Raw genomic sequence first — 23,168 nt, forward strand, 5'->3', positions numbered from 1 at the left:
TCCCGGCGGGCGCAGGGCTTGGACGCCGACAGCCTCCGCGTGGAGCCGCTGGGCGAGGACAGCAGCGGCGCCCTGTACTGGTACTTCTACGGCACCAGGATGTACAAGGAGGACCCGGTGCAGGGCAAACCCAACGGGGAGCTGGCTGCAGACAGGTAACAGCCCCTCACACACCCCCTCCCTGTCTGGGTGCAGGGGCGAGGGGGGCACGGCCCGGGCTGGAGGGGGCTCCTCCGCCTGACTGCTGTTGTGCCGGGGGGAGCGGGCGGGACCCGAGTTGCCAAGCAGGCTGGGGGCTGCCATGCAGCCATGCATTGTGTCCAGGCAGCCTGCAGCCTTTGTGGCACCGGCAGAGCCTGCTGGGGGAGCGCTGCTGCCTGCCCCACCGCATTCCTGCCTGGCTGCCCCGCACCTGCGGCTCCCAGCCAGTGGGAATCCCTCCTCTCCCCTCCCCGTCCTGTTGCTGCTCTGATTTAATCCCTCCTTTGGTTGGGATCTTAGCAGCTGTTCCGATTTCTGTGCCCCTCTCCCATCCTGCCAGCCTCGGTTGCCTTGCTGGCACATATTTCATGGTGGTTTTGCCATTTTTCAGGGGATGTGGGGGGCAGACAAACACCCCAAACGTTCCTGGGAAAACGGGCAAGAGACGAGGGCGACCTCCGAAGCGGAAAAAACTACTGGAGGAAAATTTGCTGAGGTATGGAAGGGTTCTTCCTGCAACAGATATAAAATACATACATTCCCAGAGGGAAGTATAATGTATGTCTGGGGTTCCCCCAATAACTATGTATATACCATGCAGCCATAATCTCAAAGCAACTCAGAAGTGAAACAAGCTCAGACTTGGTGGATGCTTTGATTACTCTCCAAAGCAAATTCTGACTTAGCTGGAAGTTTGGTGAAACAGTGGGCATCACTCTTCCAACCACCTCACTTCAAATGCAGTTCCACCATGCAGTGCTAGGGAATTTGCTCCTGATAAAGAATACTTTCATTGTGTGACTTGAAGCCAGAAATCCAGGCCAGTTGAGTCCATTTAGATTTTGGGATGCTTCCCTTAAGAACTGAGATACTGTACTTGACAAACTTCATCCTGCACCATTCACTTACAAAAACTTTACGAAGCTATGATAAGTATATATTTGTAATATGTATCAAATGTGTGTTCTGCAGTGTTCTTTTCATGGTTTTGCTCTGCGCTGGATAATTGTGGTATTCCCTATTCTCCTCAGAAACAGCTGTGTTTTGGTGATGTGATGTACTTATTGTATCACTCCTCTTTATTTTTGGTAGGGAGAAGGCAGAAGAAAGCTTGCTTATCCACGAGACTCAGATAAGAAATGGTAAAGAGATTTTGCAGTATTTGGATTGATACCACCCACTAATAAGACTTAAATTATCAAAACCCAGAGAGATGCCTGAGAGACAATCCAGCCTTTCTCAGGAGAGTCCTTCTGCTGATGGTTGGGGCCAAGTTTGGAAGGAGGGGTTTGTATTACAGACTGCCTGGCATTGGGAGCCTGGGCACCTGGAGGCCTCCTGTTTTGTCATGGCTGAGTTTGGGATGAAGAAACCTAACCTTCTGGGATACACTGGAATTCAAGGGCTCACCTAAAAAAGTCTCCCAGCGGTAAGGTAAAACACACCCTCTTGTTAGCAGGTGTGTTTTTTCAGATGGGGAAGAGAGTGGAGTCGGTGATGCTAAGATAGAGAAGGAAGAACCTTTTTGATCCTCTCACTTTTCTTTCCTCATGGCCATTGGGTGGCTGAGAGTAGTAAACAATGTCTTGGGTAAACCCTTACCCAGCTAAGGGTTAACGAGGCAAAAAGCGAGTTAGCAACATGATGTGAAAGTGAGTTCAAGGGAGCTGGGACTCATTTGTCATACATGTGTATCCACTGGCTTCCACAAAACATAGGGACTCGGCCTGCCTGTTGCCTCACAATAAAAGGCAAGGGTGGCATTGTCTTTCCCGTGCCTCCTTCCATTTGTTCTTTGTCTTCAGATTTCCTGGCGGCCACTCCGGCTTCTCCAGAGCCGGGCGGCAGAGCCGGAGCGGTGTGCGTGAGGCGCTGGGGGTTTTATCAGATCATTGTCTCCAGCAAATTGTGTCACTTCAGCTGCAGAGTAATCTTCTGCTGGCACAAAGAGTGCCTCAGTCCTGTTTGCTATTGAAATGAGTTGTCCGTGGGCAGCTGGCAAGGGGGTGAGAAACCAGGATGCAGGCTCTGGGGGCCAGATGCAGGTAAGCTCCCTGCTGCACGTGGGCAAGGGACGGATGGCTTTGTGTAGCCAGAGCAGCAGAGCCAGCACAGGGCTGGACCTTTGCTGTCTCACTTACCAGTCCCCAGTGCATTCACAGAGCTGAAACTCTGTCCCACTGCACCCCAGGCACCTGACAGAGGGCAGATGCTGCAGGGAGCCTGCAGCTTTCCAGCCTTCCTGGGACAAGACAACCTGACACCTTGCATGTCACAGCCACTCACACTTCAGATCCACAAAGTGCCCAGAGTCAGATTCAGCTTTTTACTTCTTTTTGTTTTTCATTGTTAGTTTGCTTGAAAATGTGTTAAGAAGGTGCATGACATCTGCCAGTGGTGCTGATGACCATTGCTTTCTTTCTGGGAGCCAGTGGTTAGCCCTAGAAAATTCTGGAGGGAGCTGAGAACCCCTCAGCCTGAAGGTGTTTGATCCTAAACTTTCCCCACTCCAAAAAGAAAAAAAGGGCAACAACCCTTTTCTGCTCAGAGAGCATCCTGGGGCAAAAGCATACAAGTTGCAACCCATGAGGCTTCCCTGCTCTGTGTAAACATTTGTGGAGCAGGAACCACATTCCCTATCTCCAGGTGGGTGTTCCGACCACAGTGCAAGAGAGCCCTTCCTTCACAATTAATATTCAAATGTTTCACACAAGGTGGAACAGTTCTCCAAGTGTCTTGGTGGTTGGGACATGCTTCAGAGCAGTGGGTGATCTGCTTCAATCCCACTCTGGATCGAGCAGGGATGGGATGTGAACTTTTGGAACTTCCCCCTCATCTGGCAGCCTGATGAACCCTGTCTTTCGCTTCCTCTTCTGCTCTTTCAAGTGCCTGCAAACAAAATATTTCATTTGCAGGGAGCAGGAGGATTTGTTACCCTGCAGAAATGGTTTGCAATGCTTTAAAAAAAAAAAAGTATTTCAAATTACATTATTTTTGATGACTTTATTCCGCTGCCAGACTAAATTAGACATTTGCAGTTCCCTATGTCCTGCTCTGGCTGACAGCCCCCTCTACAAAAAACAAATTAAATTCTTTTCTCCAGTCTACAATAACTGTAATGTGGGCTTGCTACAGGGATGTCACACTACCTGTGTGTTGCCATGTGGCACCATTATTTCTTCCCCTGAGTACTTCCTCTCTATCTTGGCATCACTCTCAGAGGTAGCAGTGCTTCTGGTGCATGAAGAGAGCTTTGGGTCTGCAGCAAATGGAATGTTTTCTGTAACAGTGGCCTTTGCCAGTGTCTCTTGCTCTTCCTGAGCCCTGAGGAGAGAAGAGAAGGGATTGAGAGGAGCTGTTAGTCATAGCTGCTGGGGAGATAACATCCTTTCATGTTTTTGAAGGGTCCCAGGGGCCTGGCCGTGGGACATGGTGGTTGCTGTGCCAGACGGAAGAGGAGTGGAGGCAGGTCACAGAGAGCTTCAGAGAGAGGACTTCCCTTAGAGAGAGGCAGCTCTACAAACTCTTGAGTGAAGACTTCCTGCCGGAGATCTGCAACATGATTGCACAGAAGGTGAGGAGACATGACATCCTGTTTACCTCTCTTTGACCACTTCCAAGAGCAGGGATGCTTGCTGAGTGGAGAGCTAAATCCCAGCAGCCTGCCAGCCCGTTCTGCTCCCTGCACCTACAGCCTGCAAGTGTCATGGATGTTGGGGCTGTTGAGGATGTGTGGATGGGGGGAAGACTGTCCCCCATGCAGTGCTGGAGTCGGTGCTCGAGGATCTGGTTGGTGATTGCACAGCAGCGTAGGTAGGGTGGCTGAAGGGGTTACTGTCTTCAGCCATGTCCTGTGGCCCTTTCCTGCTAGCAGGGGATCTCTGTGCTTTTGAACTGCTGCGATTTACAGCCTGGCTTTTCTATGCAAACTGCCTGTGATTCCACTTTTACTGCCCTTTCTCTGCTGGCTCTGCTGAAGGGGCACTGGCTGCTTAGCTGCCCTAGCTAAGCCCAAAACTCTGAGGGGTGTTGTCCGTCAGCTGAGTGTTTCCAGGTGGGACAGATCTGGAAAGAAGGATCATTTGGCTGGATGGCTTTGTAAAACTGGCTCTGCAGTCAGCGTGCTGTTCTTGGATCAAGTTCAGTTTGCTTGTTTGCTACCCTTGTAAAGCTAATAGGGATTTCATGGTCACTTCTAGCCCTCAGAGTTTCTGCTGCCAGTGTCACCGATGTGCCCTAATTTCCTCCACTCTCTTTTTCCTTCCCTCAATTCTCAACCCTGTTTCAGGAGAAGCGTCTGCAGCGGACAGAGTTTTCTCCCAGGTGGATGTCTGACCATCAGCCCATCAAACCAATCAAGCAGGAGGTGAGGGGGGGTGCGAGGGGGAGGACGACGGAGGGAGGCAGAGCAGATGCCTCCTGGGGGAAGAAATAAACCGCAGCATCGCCATTCAGTGGGAAGGAGCCACTTGAAAGTGCCTGTGCTGAAAGAGAGATGGGTGGTAATGCCCGTCAAAGGCAGGCTGACACCCAGGGTTTCTATGGCAAGCAGGGAGGTGCTGCCCTCTGGATCGCACAGGGAACGGCCCCGCCGCAGACCCCGCTGCAGCTGCATATGGAAATCTGCGCTCAGTCTGGGGAATTCCACTTCAATGAAAGTGCTGGCACATTCGAGGCAGTTCAAAGAAAAGTTGAAGAAGGATGAGAGGGCTAGAAGAACCGGCTTACAAAGGGAAATGACAGAAATTCAGCCAAGGGGAAAACGTGAGGCTGCAAACACATGAGGGTGTAGATAGCGCCGAGGGAGAGAATGACTGATGCAGTATGGAGCTGAGCTAGGAGGGGGTCAGCTGGAAATGGAAGTCACAATTTAGGCTACTTTAAGAAATGCTTATCAAACTGCAGCCTTGTGGGCTCAAACAGCGCTTTCTGTGCCTCCTCACCCTCATCTCATCTCTACCCCACCAGTGCAACAGCACTGCTGCTGCTTGAGGGTCTGTGCAGTGAACCAGACCCAGGAAAATGACTGGAGTTAAATATAACCTTTTTCTTTGGTCGGGGTTATTTTTAACATAGATCAGTTTTCCGATCCAGTTCACCACACAGCCCCTAACAGGCACACCAGCACAGGCAGGGACATGGGGCTGTGGAGATGGGGGGTCTTTGAACTGGCAACTGGTACCCAAAGCAATCGGTCAGACAACACCAGATTAGCCACAGAGGAAAAAATTGTCTCAATTCTATCAGGCTGGGGCATAATCTCTCGCTGTAGATGTAATGGAAACATAGTTACCTGGTGTTTTGTCAAACCCTGGGAAATTAGGCTGCAGGGAATATGCCATGTGAGCTAGAGTCAGGGGTTCCCCCAAAACAAAGGAGAAAGTACAGGTCCCTGTGCAATAAATGTAATTACTTAGAAACAGATGAATAAAAGGAAGGAAGAACCTCTCATCATGCTGCAGATGAAAGCCTGTCGAGAGGAAAATGAGACCCCAGCGATGGTCAGTTTGGGGCCAGAATTGCTCTCTGCAAAGCCCACCATGCAGGAAGCACAGGGACACGTGTTTGTTCACAGGCAGCAGAAATCCCAGAGGAGGAGGGGAGTGGGAAACACATGGAGCCTGAATGATGCTAATCAGTACTGCAGGTGCTCCAGGTCTGCAGCAGCAGAGGGCTGTTAATTGCTGCCTGTGGGCCAGTGAAACCTTTCCAGCGAGCAGGGGCCCTGCTGGCACCCGCTGTGCTGGGACAGGGAGCCAGCCAGCACACAGTGGTGATGGTCACACTGCTCCCCAGCAGGATGTGAGGCCATCCCTGCCATGGGGCACCAGGGAAGTGCCAGCATTTCTGATGGCTTGTTCCTTAAACCAGGGTGGGCAGTCAGTGAGCCTGCGGGAGAAAGCCTCAGCCCGGTACAGGTGACCTCTTTCTCCTGGCTGCTGTTGGAGTTGGAGATGTAACTGCTCCATGGGCTCCTGATCCTGCAGGGGATTTCTCAACAGGTGGTTCAGATTAGCTCCTCATTTAGAGCCGCCTGAACAGCACCCTCATTAGGAGAGCGCTGCAGAAACCTGAGCAGGAAGGTTTGGCGGATGAGGGGCCAGGGCACTCAGGGCACCCGCGCCTTCTGGCTTTCTGCCCCTGAAGCCTGATACCCAGTGTCTGGAGAGCAGAGCTGAAGGCAGGAGTTGGGCTCTTTCAGAGTCCCAGGGCAGGGGACAGCAGCGATGTTGTGTCCTGGAGTGCTCTCTGCCGGAGGGAAGGAGGCGGTGATGCCTTGGTCGCTGTGGTGCTTATCCTCCAAGTGGGGAGGAAGCTGGAGAAGAGTCCTGTCCTTTTGCCACCTCCTTTTGCCTCCTCCGTGGTCAGGAAGGAAGTTTAACTTGTGCTTGGTTCTTGCTTTTGTCGTTCCAATAAGTGTCTGCTTCCACCAATCCAGTAGGAGTTTACTGGTTCATGTTTGTGTATTTTTTTAACCCTGAGTTGAGCACACTTGTCCCCAAGTGTGGGGGACTTAGGTGGGGCAGCAGGCAGAGGTGCCTCTGAGAATCAGGTTGTTTCTGTGTCTGAAGGGTCTCAAAGAGCCCATGCAGCACTGTTGCTGCCCTGCAAGTGCTGCAGGGAGTAAGTGCAATTGTGGGTGTCTGCTGCAGTCCTTGGGGCTCACTACACTGATTGTGGTTTCTGCTTTTCCCTTTGCTTTCTAGATCTGGTAGGATGACACCCTCTCCTTTGTTTAAAAGTGCTTTGTTGATGCCATATGTGTGTTGGCTTGCTCTGAGCATGCTGTGTATCCTGTGTCATGCCATTGAAGCTCAGGGTGCTGAGTGTGCCCTGCAGGCTTGGAGAGGTCCTGGTGTGAGCACTGCAGCTTGGATGTTGTGTTCCTGTTTCCATAGGGCATGAGTGATGGAAGTTGTATTAATCTAGGGAAAGGGAAGGTCTCACCTGTGTACCAGCAATCAAAGAAATCCTAACATGCCAGTCTGGCTTACATGTACTGGTTTGAGAATGTAAAGGCTGATGGTCACATCCTCACTAAAATATCTTGGCATACCAAGTTTGGTGGTGGGTTCCTGCTCACCTCTTTCTTTTCACCTCACTCTTTTGGTTCCTATTGCAATTTAAGATTTATCAAGAAAGTCAGAGGAAAACTGTTTGACAGTTTTGACAGTGGTCAGGATCAGATCTGAAAGGAAGTTGTTTGCAGCTCACAAGTAGCAATTCAGATGGCAGAGCTTTTGAGGAAAAAAAGAATCAAAAGTGGAAATATAGAACCCAGTTCTCTAGGTTCTTGACCTGTTGTCCTTGTCATAGCACAATCCTGGGCATCTTGGTGTTTGGGCATTGATCAGAGAGGAAAGGTTTGAGAAACAACTGGAATAATCATGCCAAGGAACTGAAAGGATTGCTTTATAAGAAAACATTTAATCTAAATGTAGAAATGTGGGAGTTGTGTAAGTGTCTGAGGAGTCCATAAGGTAAAGGCTGGAATGTGACTAAAGAAAAGGAGAATTTATGTTCAGCCAGAAGAGCATAACTAGGAATTATTGAATGGAATGAGGGGTTGAGAAACAAACTTCAAACTGACTGGGGGGAGAGGCTGGCTAATCTCAAGGTACCTGAACTCACAGAATGATTTCCCTAGGAAAGGGGTAGACAAATAAAGTGATAACATTTTGACAAAGATATAAAATTGAAAATAAGAGAATGGTTCCCTCGTGATGAGATGGAACTCTGGGTCTCACCTTAAAGGATCAACACAGAATAGGTGGGTTTTATTGCCCAATTTGTCCCTAAATGCAGGATATGGTCCTAATTTTGTCAAGAGTCCCATGACCCTCTCGTGGACACTTCTCTGTGACTGTTGGTGTTTGAAGCATAATTCTCTTAATGTATTGTTTCTGCTGGTGATGATGCATGGTGCTTGTCTACAGAAAACTGGAGTGGGAGTTTGTAGGGCAGCATTGGGACTGTGTAGGGGAAGGGGAGGCAGAGGGGGAATGAATGTGCAGTGATACCAGACAACATTTCTGGGCATTCATCAAAACACCCCCAGGTTCCATTCCTGGGCAATGAAACAAGGACAAAATAGTAATCCTGGTGCCAGAATTTATTTGTTTTCCCTGGGGATTAATAATGGGCCTGGAGAAGTTGATGGTCTGAGCAGCAGCCAACGGACCCCAGCTGATTGCTAATCCTCAGGAAATGCCTTCTGCCTAAGTGGTGGTTGCTGGTTCCCTGAAAGTGAAGCTGGAGCAAACTGTATGTACATTGTTTTTTCTGGTTGATATTCCCTGCTGATAAGGTACACATATCTTGGTCACAGGGGTAGGAGTGGCTGGTAGATGACTGATACATTTGTCTTAGAACTAAATTAAGGTAATAAAGATAATTGCACACTTCCATATACATACCTTATACTTTGCTGGAGAAATAGGAACAGGCAGTCCCTGGTCTGGGAAGCCTGAAGTCTTAAGAAGGATCAAACACAGCCTTGCAGCCTGCTGGCAGTGGGGAGGTGAGAAAGTGGGGCAATAAAGAGCCAGGTGTCCTTGAATGAGAGAGCTGGTTTTGGGACCCAGCAGGAAAACTGTCCAAACAAACAAATGAGAGCCAGTTCAGGGGAGATTAGCACACAGAAATTTTGAACAGGAAAGGAAAACATTCCTAATGATACCTTGATGCAGGGCTGTACCAGACGCTTTTCCTATGGAAGTGTTCTGTGTTTTGCAGCAGAGACAGGTTTGGCAAAGTAGTCCTTCTCACACTTACAGTCAGAGCTCTGCTAGCTGGAAGAGGTAGAGGTGTTGTGTGAGGGTGTCAACAGCCTGAATCCTTTGCCCAGAAGGGAAGAGAAATGCGCGTGGTGCATCCCTGACAGAATGGCAGCTTGTCTAACCCATCGCTTCTCCTTCCATTGTCCTTGTGTCCATAGGATTTCATTGCTTGGCAAATAACCTCCCTTTCCATGTTGCTTTTCATCTAGGAAATCGTTCATTCAAATCCTTTTTTCCCCCTTTTTTTTCCTCCCAGTCATCCATTGTAGGTGTGCTTTAATACCTCCTCCAAGTAAACCTGCCTCTGCTCAGCTTTCAGTGAGCCACTGAGTTACAGTTTTTGGTGCATCATTCTGTTACAGGTAAACCCAAATGTGCTGAGCTCAATGGAGAAGCAGAGGCGCAGAGAGGAAGAGGAGGAGCGCCAGATCCTTATAGCAGTGCAGAAGAGGGAGCAGGAGCAGCTGCTCAAGGAGGAGAGGAAGAGGGAGATGGAGGAGAAGGTCAAAGCAGTGGAAGGTAACGTGGAACAGGAGTGGAAACTTTCAAACTCACGACTGAGATCTTGAATTAAATTTTGCCATTTGCATTCCTCCCCTGCCAGACTTGCTAATGAGAATATTTTCTTGTTCTCTGATAAGTTGGTCTGACTGTAGTTTCTTTTCCTTTGTCTGTCCTCTCAGTGTTGGTGGCTGTTCTCTAGGGCACCTTTAGACTGTGTTGTCTTCTTCAAATTGTGCTAATTTTCTTCCTTGCCCCAGCTGTCAATTTTTTTCTCCTGCTATTCATGTTGTTTCTCAGTTCTGTCTCCCCACTTGCCTCCTCATGATTTCCCTGTGTGCAGGATTAACCTTCTTTGCTCTCACTGGGATAGCATTTGGTTCTTTTGGCCCAATGCATGATGGGAGAAGAATTCCCTTTGAGGAGAAAGTGAATGGGATAACATGGGAGTAGCAAGAGTAGTATTTTTATATTGCTGCTGGCATTACCAATTGGAGAACTAAAGGTGAAGGGACCAGGCTGCATAGAGCACCAGAGGTGGCAATTTCAGGTGTTGGTCTAAAACTTTTGTGGTTAATGAATTAAATGTTGATTTAAGCTCTTCTGGAGCAAACAACAATGTTGTGTTGAATACCTCAGATCAAGGCACAGAGAGCAGGCACTAAGCCTGTACATGTAGGTGTGGGTGTCAGAGCAAGCTGATTTCTTTTTGTTGGCCTCCCTTATGGGGGATTCCTTTAGCTGCTGCTTTATCCACAGTGACTGGCTGGGCTGTTGTAATTCCATGGAAAGGCTGAGCATCCTCAGAAAGCTGTGGCAATGTGGGGCAGTATCAGTATCATGAATCCCAAAGTGGATAAAGAATCAGAAAAAGAAAAAAAAAATTAAGTTCATGCTCCCCTTGTAAACTTTCCAAAATGAAACAGTTTGCTACCAGATGTTTGGTAGGAGGCCAGATGTTATCTAAGAATAGCTTCTTTTACCTGCTTACCTTTCTAACCATTAGAAAAACCAATTACTTCCTTGGCCTTCATGTATTCCTGGTTGCTAGTCCTAGCTAATCAGGTGTTTTAAATTGAGACTCATCCAGCTTCCATATCTGCCACAGATATCTGTTTCCCTTGGCAAATTGCATATTCTTTGTGGTTTAATGCTTCTTCTTTACAGACAAAATTAGTCTTGAAGTTCCACAAGAGCTGCAAAGATAAATGTTCCTGTAAAATGGTTTTGGTTTGGTATAAGCCACTTCCTTTTCTGAGTAAATTCAATCATTACATCACTGGATTCAAAGGCATCAGAGCCATGCAAAGAGACTGGTGTGAGGTTGAGCAGTAGCCTCTTTTAAGCCAAGTTAGCATACATTCTTGCTTCTATTGGCACAGGTGCTTTAATTTTGTTTTGTGCAGTTTCTTTCACTTCGTTAAAACTCTTTTCTAGTCCATTTAGGCTTAATCAGGAGAAGTCTTCTTTTAAGCCATGCAAAAGCTGTTTGCAAAGGTTATGTTGACTTGTTCAGTTCAATCACTACAGTATTTTTTATCCCCAGAACCAGCAGCTCTCCAGGTAAAACTGGCTTCTTAATGATCATTTCTTAGTGCCAAGCACACCCACCACTAGCATTTGCTGTCATGACAGTTCTAATGATGGAGGGGAAATTATTTGAAAATTATGTCATTTGTTTTACTTGGTTCAGACTTGTTAAAACTGGACATCCAACAACAGAAATTTCAGGGCAACAGAGATTTTCTTCTAATTTTCAGTCTGTTTGGAATCTAATATTAGTTTTGTATGGCCTTCTGTAGAGGAGAGATGTGAAATATCTTCTTTGTATGAATTTTACCTTCTTCTCAGTTTTGGATGGTATTTCTGTTTTTACATCCCATTCTTGTTTCCAGCCCAAGATTACACTTCCCCCAACTCCAACACAGCCCCCAGGTAGCGAGTTTCCTGCTGGGCCCATCTGTACTCTCCTGAATTTATAAGTTAGGGAAGCTTTCTAGATTTCTACCACAACAGCAGGTTGGAGTTTCCCAGCTCTCTTTCCAGGTGCTGCTTCAACATAATGTATCACATATATGAGTTTCTAGCTTGTTGAGGCACTTTTTAGGGCATTATTTAGATTTTGAAAGCTGCTGGGTAGGAGTCAACCCAAGCCAACAGTATGAGAATGAGCTCTGCCAGTGATCTTGAACACACTGTGTTAATCACTAGCTGTGTTAGAGACTCCTGCTATTAATCCTAGCTGAGATCTGGTACCAGAGTAGAACTGCTTCGTTCCTGTCAGTTTACCAGGTCAGATCTTTGGCAGATGCTGGTGAATTTCTAAAATCTACACCATCTTTACCTCTTGGCTGCTGTTGTCAGCAGAGATTTTCCATTTGCTGCCCAAATAATCACTTCATGTTCTTCTCCTCAGCTTTCTCACTTAGGCATCCATTGCAATGCCATCTAAGGATTGCAAATTTTATGAAAGCAGCATGAATTCTGAAAAGTGCTTGGACAGACTCAGATATTCCCTGTTACATGAAATGGGGTGTTGGACTTCTGGTCATGCAGTTCTTTTAGATTCTGTGGGACACCTCAGATGCAAGTCCTATAATCCCAGCTTCAGTGCTACCCTGAGTCTTCTAACAAGAAATCTGGGCTTTCTTTTACCAGTCTTTGACATGTCTGCCAATGAATGTCCCTACAAACACTCACCTTGTAGCTATTCCTACTTTTCTTGTGCTCTCAACCTCCACCCCAAATTTATTTTTGACTGACAGAGTAGGACTTCAATAAACATTTTTCAACCAGAGCTGGTATCTCTTGAGTAGTTGGCATTTTCCAAAGGCAAAGCCTCTGCTAGAGTGTGTTAGCCAAGTCTCCCTCATCTTTCTTTCACTCTGGGTGTTCCCTGACATGGCCTGTTCCTATGACATCTCTCCCTGAACATTACTTCCGCAGAATTCTGCTCCTGCAGAAGGTTGGTCCAACTGCAGGTGTTTCACAAGTCAAATGAATTCAGATTTCCTATAAGAAAAAGGAAATGAGGTTCATAAGAGCCCATAAACTTTCTATTATGAAGCAATCTGTTGGCCAGCTGTCTGGTTGCAAACCACAGGTTATATTACCAGCATTGCTTCTTCCTGTGTCTCACTTCTTTAAATGAAAGCTGTCCCAGTGGCCCTCGTGTGTGGCAGGTTGCTCACTCTGGCTGCTGGCCATGAAGACCTACCTGAGCAATCTTCCCAAAGGCAGCCAAGGAGGATAAAAATGACCCCAGTTACTCATTGCCACTGGTAGAACTGGGAGCTGGTAGAACTCCCCTCCCTCAGCACTGCTCTTCATCCCATTCTGTGCAAAGGCAGCTGCCTCAAGTTCACCTGCCTGAGGTGAAGCCCCTAAAGGAAGATATCAACAAGCCAGCACTTTCCATAGTGCTGAGCTGTGCCTAGGGCTGGGTGTTGAGCTTCCCTCTTTGTACCACACCACTTCTGGAAGTTGCCTAAGGCAGCATCTGTGTCACAGTGGGGCTCCAAAATAGGTGATTGTAACCAAGGGAGGATGACGAGGCATGATGATGGTGCACTGTATTCTCACCTCACCTGCTCCTGTGCTTGTGCTGCTTTTGCTGAAAGAACAAGATCCTCTCACTGGAGCTATTGAGAGCTGCAGGAGGACCTTCTGTTTCCCTGCAAAATGTGGGCAAAGAGTGCTGAATGGTTTTTCATCTCTTCCCACTGCAGAGCGGGCCAGGAGGAGGAAACTTCGTGAAGAGCGGGCGTGGCTGCTGGCACAGGGGAAGGAGCTGCCCCCTGAGCTTTCCCACCTGGATCCCAGCTCCCCTGGCAGGGAAGAGAGAAGGACCAAGGACATGTGAGTACACAATGGGCCATTGCAGCACACAAGTGTATTGAAGCAGAGTAAGTATGGCAAGGAGAGGAGTGTGATCATTCACAGGAATGCAGAGGGAGAAGTGAGGACGGAGAACAGTGAGAGGAGTAAGCTGAGAAACATCTGGGTTTGGTCCATATGAGAGGAGTGTTTGTGAGGAGGCCTGCTGGCCAGCATGGTGGCACTGCATGGGTGGAGGAGAAGATGAAGTACAGAGCATGTCTTATCTGTCCTCAGTCTGCATATTCACCGTGGTGCTTCCTGTTACAGCTTTGAACTGGACGATGAGTTCACAGCCATGTACAAAGGTTAGTCCCACCCCAGCTTTCTCAAAGTGAAATACTTCTCTGTGTGTGTGAGTGTAACCATTCACCTTTCTCCTGCTGCTGCCAGTTCTAGATGTGGTGAAGGCTCACAAGGACTCTTGGCCCTTCTTGGAGCCTGTTGATGAATCGTATGCTCCCAACTACTACCAGATCATTAAGGTATGGAAAGTGGCACAGCCATCTTGACTGATGCCCTTTATTCACTGGGATGCAGTTCTTGGGAAGTGTATTGAAGTTTGATGGGCTTTATTACTCTCACAGCCAATATCCATGATTCTGGCAGTCCCTTCTAACCTTACAAGTCAAGAAAACCAAAAATGGATGGCTGCCTCTCTGGAGAGCATCCTCTGCTGCCCATGCCCTCTCTGAGCTCTAACTTTGTAAGCCCCACTGTGCTTTCTGTAACTGAAGGGAAGTTTGGTTGTATTCCAGGCCCCCATGGATATCTCCAGCATGGAGAAGAAGCTGAATGGAGGTCAGTACTGCACCAAGGATGAATTTGTGGGTGATATGAAGACTATGTTCAGGAACTGTCTGAAGTACAACGGCGAAGGCAGTGGTAAGAGCAGTAAGATGCTATATTTGTCTATTTGCAGTGCTCAGCCAAAGCAAGCAGTGCCCTCTTCCTCCTCACCAGTACTTGATTTGTGATTCTTCTCTTTCAGAATATTTTTGGGTTACCAGATGAAAGGGTAATAGTTACTGAGACCTGCACTGGGTTTTAGTGGGGCTTTTAGCACAGTTTGGTCATGCTGAATTGGGGCATGGCATACCAAGGACTGCCATGATGGTAGATGGTGAAGGCAGAGCACACAGAGAGGAGAGTTTGTTTCTTTCTGAACTTATTCCTTCATGTGTTTATGTGTGCCCCTTTTCCTCATAGTAACTAACAGACTGAAAAGCATTGCAGTCTGGTTAGCTGCCAGTGTTTGTTGAGTACCACAGGAAAGTGAGGAGTGACCCATGCCTGTCCATGCCTGTCCTTTGGATGGAAAATGTAGTTTTTTGCTTCCTTGGCTATTGAAGGAACAATGTGAGTGTGCAAATGGGAAATCCTGGGTTTAATTGCCATGCCAATTAAAATTCTATGTGTTGCTTAGATAAGAAATCAGTTCCCATATGGTGGGTCATCACTGCAGACAGTCTCACCAGCAACACCTGGTGAGAAAGGGAGAGCAACATTAAGAACAAATCAGCTTGTTGCTGTTGGCTGCAAGTAAAAGCATACCTGCACTGCCACTGGGAGAGCTCTGTTCCTCAAGGAACTTCAGGGTTAGTTGAGTGGAAACAACTGGAAAGTCACTTGCTTCAAGGCCTTGTTACCAGCACCTCTCACATGTCTTTTCTTTCCTATCCACTCAACAAAAAGTAAAAGCACATCTCAGCAGAACTGTCCAGTAAAAATGATGCAGTGGGGACACTGTTGTTGGCAATAGCTTTCATGTCAGGGTCAACAAGTGCTTTGGAAACTACACAGATAAATGTGTTTGCTGATTTTCCTCTGTCTTGTGGCCCACAGCAGAGACCTGAACGAGTCCAAGAAAAGCCTCTGAAAGTAATCAAATAGCATTGCTGGAAGTTCACATTTCTTCTCTCAGCACTCCTGCTGGCTAACTGTGCAGGTCACACATCTCTGTGAGCAGAGGTGGTCCTCCCCTAATGTAATTCTTGGCACTAGGCTGGAACACTGAGTTAATGCTGACTCTGCAGGCCCTGCTGCCAGTGGTACTTTGTCATGCCTGTGTGCCTGTCCTCTGCTGGGGTTACTGAGCAGAACTGATGCTGTGTTGCTTATGGAGTTTAGTAACCAAAGCCAACTAGTTAGAAACAAAAGTCTTCCTTGGAGAAACTTGGCAGAGGGGAGATGATTTATCTGATGTTGCATAATTGCTTAATTGCTTCTCTCTACGAGGCTCTGAAGTTCTTGGGGGTTTTTGACTGCAGAATATACAAAGATGGCTTACAACTTGGAGAGGTGTTTCCACCGAGCAATGATGAAGCACTTCCCTGGGGAAGATGGAGACACAGATGAGGAGTTTTGGATCAGGGAGGACGGGAGAAGAGAGAAGAGGAGCCGGCGGTCCGGCCGCTCCGGCACAGGCAGCGTCTGGACTCGATCACGAGACCCCGATGGGCCCGGCAAGAGACAGCAACGCCTGGAAAATGGAGGAAAACCTCCTCCATATCGAGCTGCTTCCAGGGCTCCCGCTTCTTCCTCCTCTTCCTCCTCCTTCTCCTCGTCCTCTGTGGATGACCCAAGTGGCAACCCCATGCAGGCTGCTCGAGAGGTGGGCCCTTCCAACGGGCGAGGCTTCCCCCGCTCCCTGCAGTACGGCGGCATGCCCAGCCCTGTGCCACATCCTGCACAGATGGTAAGGAGCAGCTCCTGCTGTCCTCTGCCCATCAGGACAAGGCAGGGAGGGAGGTAAAAGGGAATGAAACTTCCTACCATGAAATCCTTAGTGCCTGTCAGGAACCTTTTCCCAGAGATAAAGAGTCAGAGCTATGGTTCTTCCAAGTGAAACCTTTTCAGCCCTTAGATTTAAACTGGTGAAATTTAAGTCTTTGCCACATTAGGTGGGGGCAATCTCCTAATGTTTCTCATGGCTGTCATTTCCCAGTGTAGACAAACTGATTCCCCCAGTTTTCTTCTCTCCTTGGAGAGTAGCCCCAGTGTGCATGGAAAGCTGTAGCATTTCTTCCCTTACCCCCCAGTTTATGAAGCTGAACAATCTGGTCTTTTGTCTCAATTGTTTACAGATGCCTGGTAACTTTGTGCCATCTGTGTACTACTGCATTTTGTGCTTTGAGTATTTATAAAAGCAGTAAACTGAATCAAACAAAGGCCACCCTGAACTGCAGCAGTGACCTATCTTTAGCTCAGCATTTCTTCTCTGAATGCCACCTCTGTTCTGCCTCCCTTCTGGGCTGTTCCTCACCCGTCCTTCACTGCCTTTTCCATTTTAACCAGTGATTGCTTGTGGTGTGATGTGTCTGCTGTTCTCCTGATATTTAGGCTATCCCTTGCCCTTTTAGCTAGAGATCAAACAAAATCTTTAGAGTGATTCTTGTGCTGCAGATAGTGGAAGGTGGTAGGAGAGCTGGAGGTATTGAGTATTTTGAAGGAAATCCAGCATACTCCCTGTTGTCTTCCTGCTTCCATACTCTTGTGGTCCATTCCTGTTCTTGAAGCAAACCACTGCCCCCTCCAGCCTTCTTTCTTGCCCCCCAGTATTTGGGTGGCAAGTGAGTGTATTGCAGCCTTAAATTCAGGGGTGAGTTGTGGTGGTGTTTGCAGGGGTCCCAGGATGAGGGAAGAGATGAGAAACTTGACTCTATGTTTCAGAAGGCTGATTTATTATTTTATAATATATATTATATTAAAGGAAAATGATGTATTAAAACTATACTAAAAGAACAGAAGAAAGGATTTAATGAGAAGGCTAGCAAGGAAGGGAAAAAAATAATGATAATAAAATCTTGTGACTGATCAGAGAGTCTGAGACAGCTGGACTGTGATTGGCCATTAATTAGAAACAGCCACATAAGACCAATCACAGACCCACCTGTTGCATTCCACAGCAGCAGATAATTATTGTTTACATTTCGTTTCTGAGGCCTCTCAGCTTCTCAGGAGAAAAAATCCTGGCAAAGGGATTTTTCAGAAAATATCATAGCAACAGTGAGTGGCTGAGGTGTGACAGAGTGGCTTTGATAAGGCTGGGTCACCCATAGAAGAGAGTGCGCAGCTTTTCTACAGTACCTCCAAAACAGTCCAGCTGCTTATTTGTGCAGTTACTCCAGCCTTGGCTTCCCCTCACCTGCAGTATTTCTGCTGCTTTTATGCCCTTCACAAATTGTTTTATTTCTCCCCATCCTTTAGAGACCAGCGGTGCCAGGAACCTTCGGCCCTTTGCGTGGATCCGATCCCACCAAACTGTACGGCTCTCCGCGAGTGCCCGAGCCCCATCCCGGAGACCCGGTGCAGCAGCACCAGCACTTTGCCATGCAGGTGAGCCCCTCCCGCGTGGGGTGACGCACCCCCGGCCCCGCAGGTTCCACGGCTGTCACTGAGACCCCCCCCTCTCTCTCTCTCTGCAGCCGGCCGTGGGACTGGGCGAGCACCACGGGCACCGCCTGGGCACTCCGGAGAAGCAGGCGTGCGCGGCGCCGGCACACGTGGCCGGGCTGGGGCCCCGCCTGGGCTCCCTGCAGCTGGGCCGCCCGCCCGATGGCGTCTATCCCCCGGCCCAGTTCCAGCAGGGCTTCCTCCCGCCGCGGCACAGCGGGCCCCCGGGGAAGGCGCCGGAGGGCTCGGAGGTGCCCCCGGCACACATGTACCGGCCCTACAAGTACCTGAACCGCGCGCACCCGGGCCTGTGGAACGGCAGCCACGCCGGCCAGGCGGCCGTGGGGCCCGAGGAGAAGGCGCCCATGGGGCCGGGGCCCTCGCTGCAGCCCCGGGTCCTGGGTCACATGATGGACCCCCGGGCCATGAGGCCGCCGCTGCCTCCCGGCCAGTGGAGCGAGCAATCCAATTTCCTACCTCACGGGGTGCCTCCCTCAGGGTACATCCGACCGCCCGGCAAGGGCGCCGGCCAGAGGATGCCGCAGCCGCCGGCCGCCCTCTTTGGGGGAGCAGCCCAGGTTCAGCGAGGGTGCCAGGGCGGGGACTCCATGCTGGACAGCCCCGAGATGATCGCCATGCAGCAGCTGTCGTCCCGCGTGTGCCCGCCGGGTGTGCCTTACCACCCCCGCCAGCCGCCGCCGCCGCACCTCCCCGGGCCCTTCCCACAGCTGGCCCACGCTGCCTCTGCCAGCAGCCAGCCCCCAAAAGCCATGGGCAACGGGGGCTCACAGGATGCAACCGGCCACACCATGGACATGGACAGCAACCAAGGTAACGCCCTCAGTGCCCACTGGTAGCACTTCCCTGCCTGCATGTGTCGCCTCCACCGCTCAGAAAATAATTCAAATCTTGGTTAAATATTTGGGGGGAACAGAGTTTTTATGCATAGTTTTTTGGGGTTTTTTTAATCTAAGTTGGAATACATTTTCTACTCAGGGCATTGCTTAGGTTTTTCTGGGACTGTTTTGTTTCACTGTAGCCTGCCAGAGGTCCCCTCTGTCCCAGGTTTACCTGCAAGTTATCAGTGTGCCATGAGGTGCAAATGCAAAGCATTAGTCTGTAATGCTTCTAGAGCTCACCTGGAGTTAATATAAAAATTGGATCTGCAGAGAGTTAGGTAAGGAGAGGAGATGTTATGTGAATAAATGCCTTAAATATACTCCTTTGAGTGTGTGTAAGTATAACTTCCCCTCTGAAATGCACATCTGCCTTATGAGCTCTCAACATCTTAAAATCTTCACACACCAGGGCTGCCCAAAAGCCCCTGAGCAGCTGTATCAGTTCAGGTGAGATGGCAACATGTCATGCATGCCCTTACCAGTTTCTTTCTGGTTGAATTTCATTTGTTCTATCCAGTAAACTACAGATAATAAAAAGGAAAGAACCTTAAAAATAAAACCTAATGTAGAGATCAAAAAAATTCAGAGATCAAAAAAAATTTTTTTTCATTAATTCTAGCTGGTAAACTAGAGATCAAAACCCTTGTATCTTTTATCAATCCCTTGTGCGCCTTGCACTAAGAGGAAACTCTTTCCTTGTGTGGCATTGCTTAAAAGTTATCATCATAATTTAGCTTGCTGGTTATAGAACAGAGACAGGGGAGAACGTTGAGTGATTGCAGGACAGAGCGGTCTCATCTCCAAACCACAGTTGGTTAAAATATGGCTGTGATCATCTCTGCAGTATCTCAGAGCGTGGTGGTGCTTCTGCCCAAGCTCGATGCAAACAGGGTTTGTGGAGGGTGGGCTTAAATTTGATGTTAAGAAGAAATTCTGTACTGTGAGAGTGGTGAGGCACTGACACAGCTTGCCCAGAGGAGCTGTGGATGCCCCATCCCTGGAAGTGTTCAAGACCCAGGGTGGAGGGGACTTTGAACAATCTGGTCTAGTGGAAGGTTTCTCTCTCCATGGCAGGGTGGGGTGGAACTACATGATCTTTAAGGTCCCTTCCAACCCAAACTATTTTTTAATTCTATGACTGGAAAGGATAATGCAAGCCTGAAATCAAGCTGCCAGTACACCAACACTTTTATGTTGCTGTCATGTGGACCCCAACTCTGCCTCTTCCTTTGGGCAGCCTCTGCACACCTCTGTGTCAGAGCAAACACGTTTACCACGTTGTTCCAGAGGGGCTATGACTTAGTGGTGGCTCACAAACTGCAGTGTCTACCTGTGCCATCTTTCAGAGAGAGATGCAACCTCATGAGCAGTTTTTAAAAGAGCACTTTTAAAAGAAGCAGCTCTTAAAGATCACCCAAATTTGCAAAGATTAGACATGTGTTTGACTTCCTTCCCTCTCTTTCAGTGGACTCGCTGGCAGGCATGGACGAGAAGGCTCAGTGCATCATTCCCGACGGGGCCTACGGCAAACTCCTACCTCACCCCAAGCCCCCGCTGCCCATGGAGTGCACGAGGCGCGCCGTGCCCCCGGATGGGGAGGGGGACGGCCCCGCTGGGAAGGGTGACCTGAAGGCAGGGCAGGGCAAAGGCGCGTGGTCAGCAGAGAGCGGCTACACTGGGGACCCGGGCTGCGTGAGGGACCTGGGGCCCGCCTCCGAAAGAGGGGGTGCCCTGCCTCAGAACGGGGCGGCGGCCGAGGGGCCGGCAGCCGGCCCTGAGGGGAAGGGGCTGGCTGCCAACCTGCTGGAGAAGCCCCTCTGTGGTGGGGGAAAGGCTCTGCCCGAAGCAGCCGTGCCCTGCATGGGACAGGGCAGCGGCCTCCCTGGCGTGGACGCCACCTCCATGGGGGCCACCCCCAACCAGTTTCATCCTCTCTACATGTCCGGCTTGGAGTACCCGAATTCAGCCGGGCGGTACCACATGAACCCCGGCCTGCAGGGGTTCAGCCCCGTCATGGGGGGGAAGCCACCACCTCCTCCTGCCTCCCACCCCCAGCATTTCCCCCCGCGGGGTTTCCAGCCCAGCGGCGCTCATCCCGGCGTCTTCCCGCGGTACCGGCCGCCCCAGGGAATGCCGTATCCCTACCAGCCGCAGCCCCAGCCCTCCTACCACCACTACCAGCGACCGCCCTACTACGGCTGCCCGCAGGGCTACTCGGACTGGCAGAGACCTCTCCACGCCCAGGCCAGCCCCAGCGGGCACCCCGGTGCCCACCCATCCCTGGGCAGGGCCCCCTTCCCGGAGCGGGGCCTGCAGGGCTGCGAGGCGCTGAGCTCCGCCATGGCCTCTCCCAACCGCGTGGACGCAGCCAATGCCAAAGAGGTTTCTCCGAGCGACGGGCAGGAGCTGGGGCCTGAAGATGAGAAGTCCGAGGAGTCCCAGGAAAGAGCGGAGAGTCCCAAAGAGTTTCTCGATTTGGACAACCACAACGCAGCCACTAAGAGGCAGAGCTCAGTGGCAGCGGGGGAGTTCCTGTACGGAGCCCCCCCACCACATCTGGGTGCGGGGATGGGATTTGGCCCATCAGCATTCCCTCCCCATGGGGTGATGCTACAGACTGGCTCTCCTTATGGATCCCGGCATCCTGCCAGCCACTTCCAGCCCAGGACCTATGGAGCGCCCATGAATGCTCACCTGTCTCACCATGCAGCCTCCGGCCAGGCCAACGGCCTCTCTCAGGAGGGCCCCCTGTACCGCTGCCGAGAGGAGAACGTGGGTCACTTTCAGGCCTTGCTGATGGATCAGAGAGGCAGTGGAGGTGGCATGGGGGGGCCACCCCAGGACTTGTATAGACCCTCGGGGTAAGATGGTGTTTTCTGCAAGGAGGCAAGGTGGAGGGGAGGGGGGTGATGCCTGGGTGACCATCAGTCTTGGATACCCTTGAAGGGATATGGCTTCAAGTCACAGGAGATGGCAAGTCAAGTTGAAAGGCTAAGAGGTGGCTCTTGCACTCTTGGAGTAAGAGTACTAAAATGGAGAGAGAGTCTCATTGCACCTCCTTAAAGCAAGGAGCTGTCATGGAGAACCTGTCAGCCTGCTTCATCCATCCCCACACCAGTGCTGAGCTTCCCCTGACAGTGTTTTGCTAATGTGTCATCAAGGGTTGAGTCGCTCTTAATCACAGGGGCTCTTGCCGTTTTCTTTGCAAATGTTTTATTTAATCTTGCTTGTAGTGAGGCAGAGTCACTGACTAAAGTGGAAGTTTGCCTCTTGTTATGAGCATCCTTAATGTTGCCCTCTTTTTGTCCTCTTGTTTTGCCCCTTCTCTCTGTGTCAAATTTCCATCACAGAAAGTTACTTCTCACTGAGACTGTATATCACATTTTTATTCCCAAGTGGAAAATACTGCTACTCCAACAATTCCCTGTTCAGTTTTTATGAATGTGCCTCAGCTGTTACTGTTTTGTCATCATCACAGCATCAAGTCCTTCCTTCTTCTAGTGTTCAGGAAACCTGGCTTAAAGCTAAGCCACTGGGGGAATGGCATGGGTTGAGGGCTGTATTTTGGGGGGAAGCCAGACAGAATATACAAGACAAATGCTTGTATGCTAATGTTGTATGTATGCCTTCAGTGAAGTAGTTTTAACCAAGAGTGGGGATTTGCTCCTGACATTCATGTGCTAAAACTCTCTCCATTCAACCTGACTGCAGAATGCAAATGCATCAGGCTCAAGTTCCTTTCCCGAAGATGCCTACAGCAACCATGGCCCGGGAAGATTTGACATCACAAAAACCATCAGCGTTGCCTCTGGATCAAGTAAGGGCTGCTAGAGAGAGCAGAGCTGAAATGCAAGTCTTTGTCCTCCCAATGGTTAAAGGATTGAGGTGTTTGGTGAGGGTGGGGAGAACTGGAGGGAGCTGTGAACTTGGGCAGATCACTGGTGTTAGCTTTGAACTGGTTGCATGCAAAGGAGATTATTCCTTTCTAAAGCTGCTCCAACTCTTGTTCTTCCTCTTGCAGAGCTAGTCCAAGAAAGGATCAGACTTCATGAAGACGAAAGCCACACATGATTTGGACAAGGGAGAGGAGGGGCAGGCCCTGCTCCCACCCTCCCCTCGCCCATGGAGCTTCCCGGGTCCGCGGAGACGGCGCCGTGCCGGATTTTGGGCTGGAAACCCACAGAGGTGCTGGGCCCAGCCAGCCAAGCAGCTGGATCACCACACAGGGCACCCCAAAGTAGTGGCTTTCTGTGACAGGAGACTGCGTCTCATTCAGGGTTTGAGGGGTTTTTCGGGTGGGGAGGGCGGGGTGGGGGTGGAAACTTTCATTGACTGCTAAACTCAGGTATATTTTTCAGGGTGGAAGAGGATGATGATGGAATTTTACTTGTAGTATTAACATGTGTGTTTTGGAGCTGGATCCAGTTTACAGAATTTAACCTGTTGCCTTTCTAAATAAATTTCTGTTGTTGGTGAATGTATTGTACATAATGGGGGAGGGGGTGGGCCCAGCTTG

General features: G+C 49.6%; 1 protein-coding gene across 1 annotated transcript; it reads left to right on the forward strand.

Annotated features, from left to right (window-relative positions):
- LOC132073648 (chromatin remodeling regulator CECR2) lies at positions 1-22,897 on the forward strand. The gene is made up of 16 exons (XM_059472818.1): positions 1-155; positions 593-697; positions 1,294-1,343; positions 3,606-3,775; positions 4,490-4,567; positions 9,344-9,500; positions 13,211-13,340; positions 13,629-13,666; positions 13,752-13,843; positions 14,117-14,243; positions 15,629-16,056; positions 17,568-17,696; positions 17,786-18,584; positions 20,118-21,513; positions 22,364-22,469; positions 22,674-22,897. The coding sequence occupies exons 1-16, from the start codon at positions 100-102 to the stop codon at positions 22,677-22,679; spliced, it is 3,867 nt and encodes a 1,288-aa protein (XP_059328801.1). The 5' UTR covers positions 1-99; the 3' UTR covers positions 22,680-22,897.
- Positions 22,898-23,168: the final 271 nt, after the last annotated feature.

The sequence above is a fragment of the Ammospiza nelsoni genome, chromosome 5 (genome assembly GCF_027579445.1).
Source record: "Ammospiza nelsoni isolate bAmmNel1 chromosome 5, bAmmNel1.pri, whole genome shotgun sequence".
Taxonomy (NCBI): domain Eukaryota; kingdom Metazoa; phylum Chordata; class Aves; order Passeriformes; family Passerellidae; genus Ammospiza; species Ammospiza nelsoni.

What these genes read in the sequence shown, in the direction of transcription:
- LOC132073648 (XM_059472818.1), top strand. Translation starts at nt 100, where the DNA reads ATGTACAAGGAGGACCCGGTGCAGGGCAAACCCAACGGGGAGCTGGCT. An exon ending in GGGGAGCTGGCTGCAGACAG is followed by an intron (nt 156 to 592) that starts GTAACAGCCCCT and finishes GCCATTTTTCAG; the next exon opens with GGGATGTGGGGGGCAGACAA. An exon ending in GTTCACAGCCATGTACAAAG is followed by an intron (nt 13,667 to 13,751) that starts GTTAGTCCCACC and finishes TGCTGCTGCCAG; the next exon opens with TTCTAGATGTGGTGAAGGCT.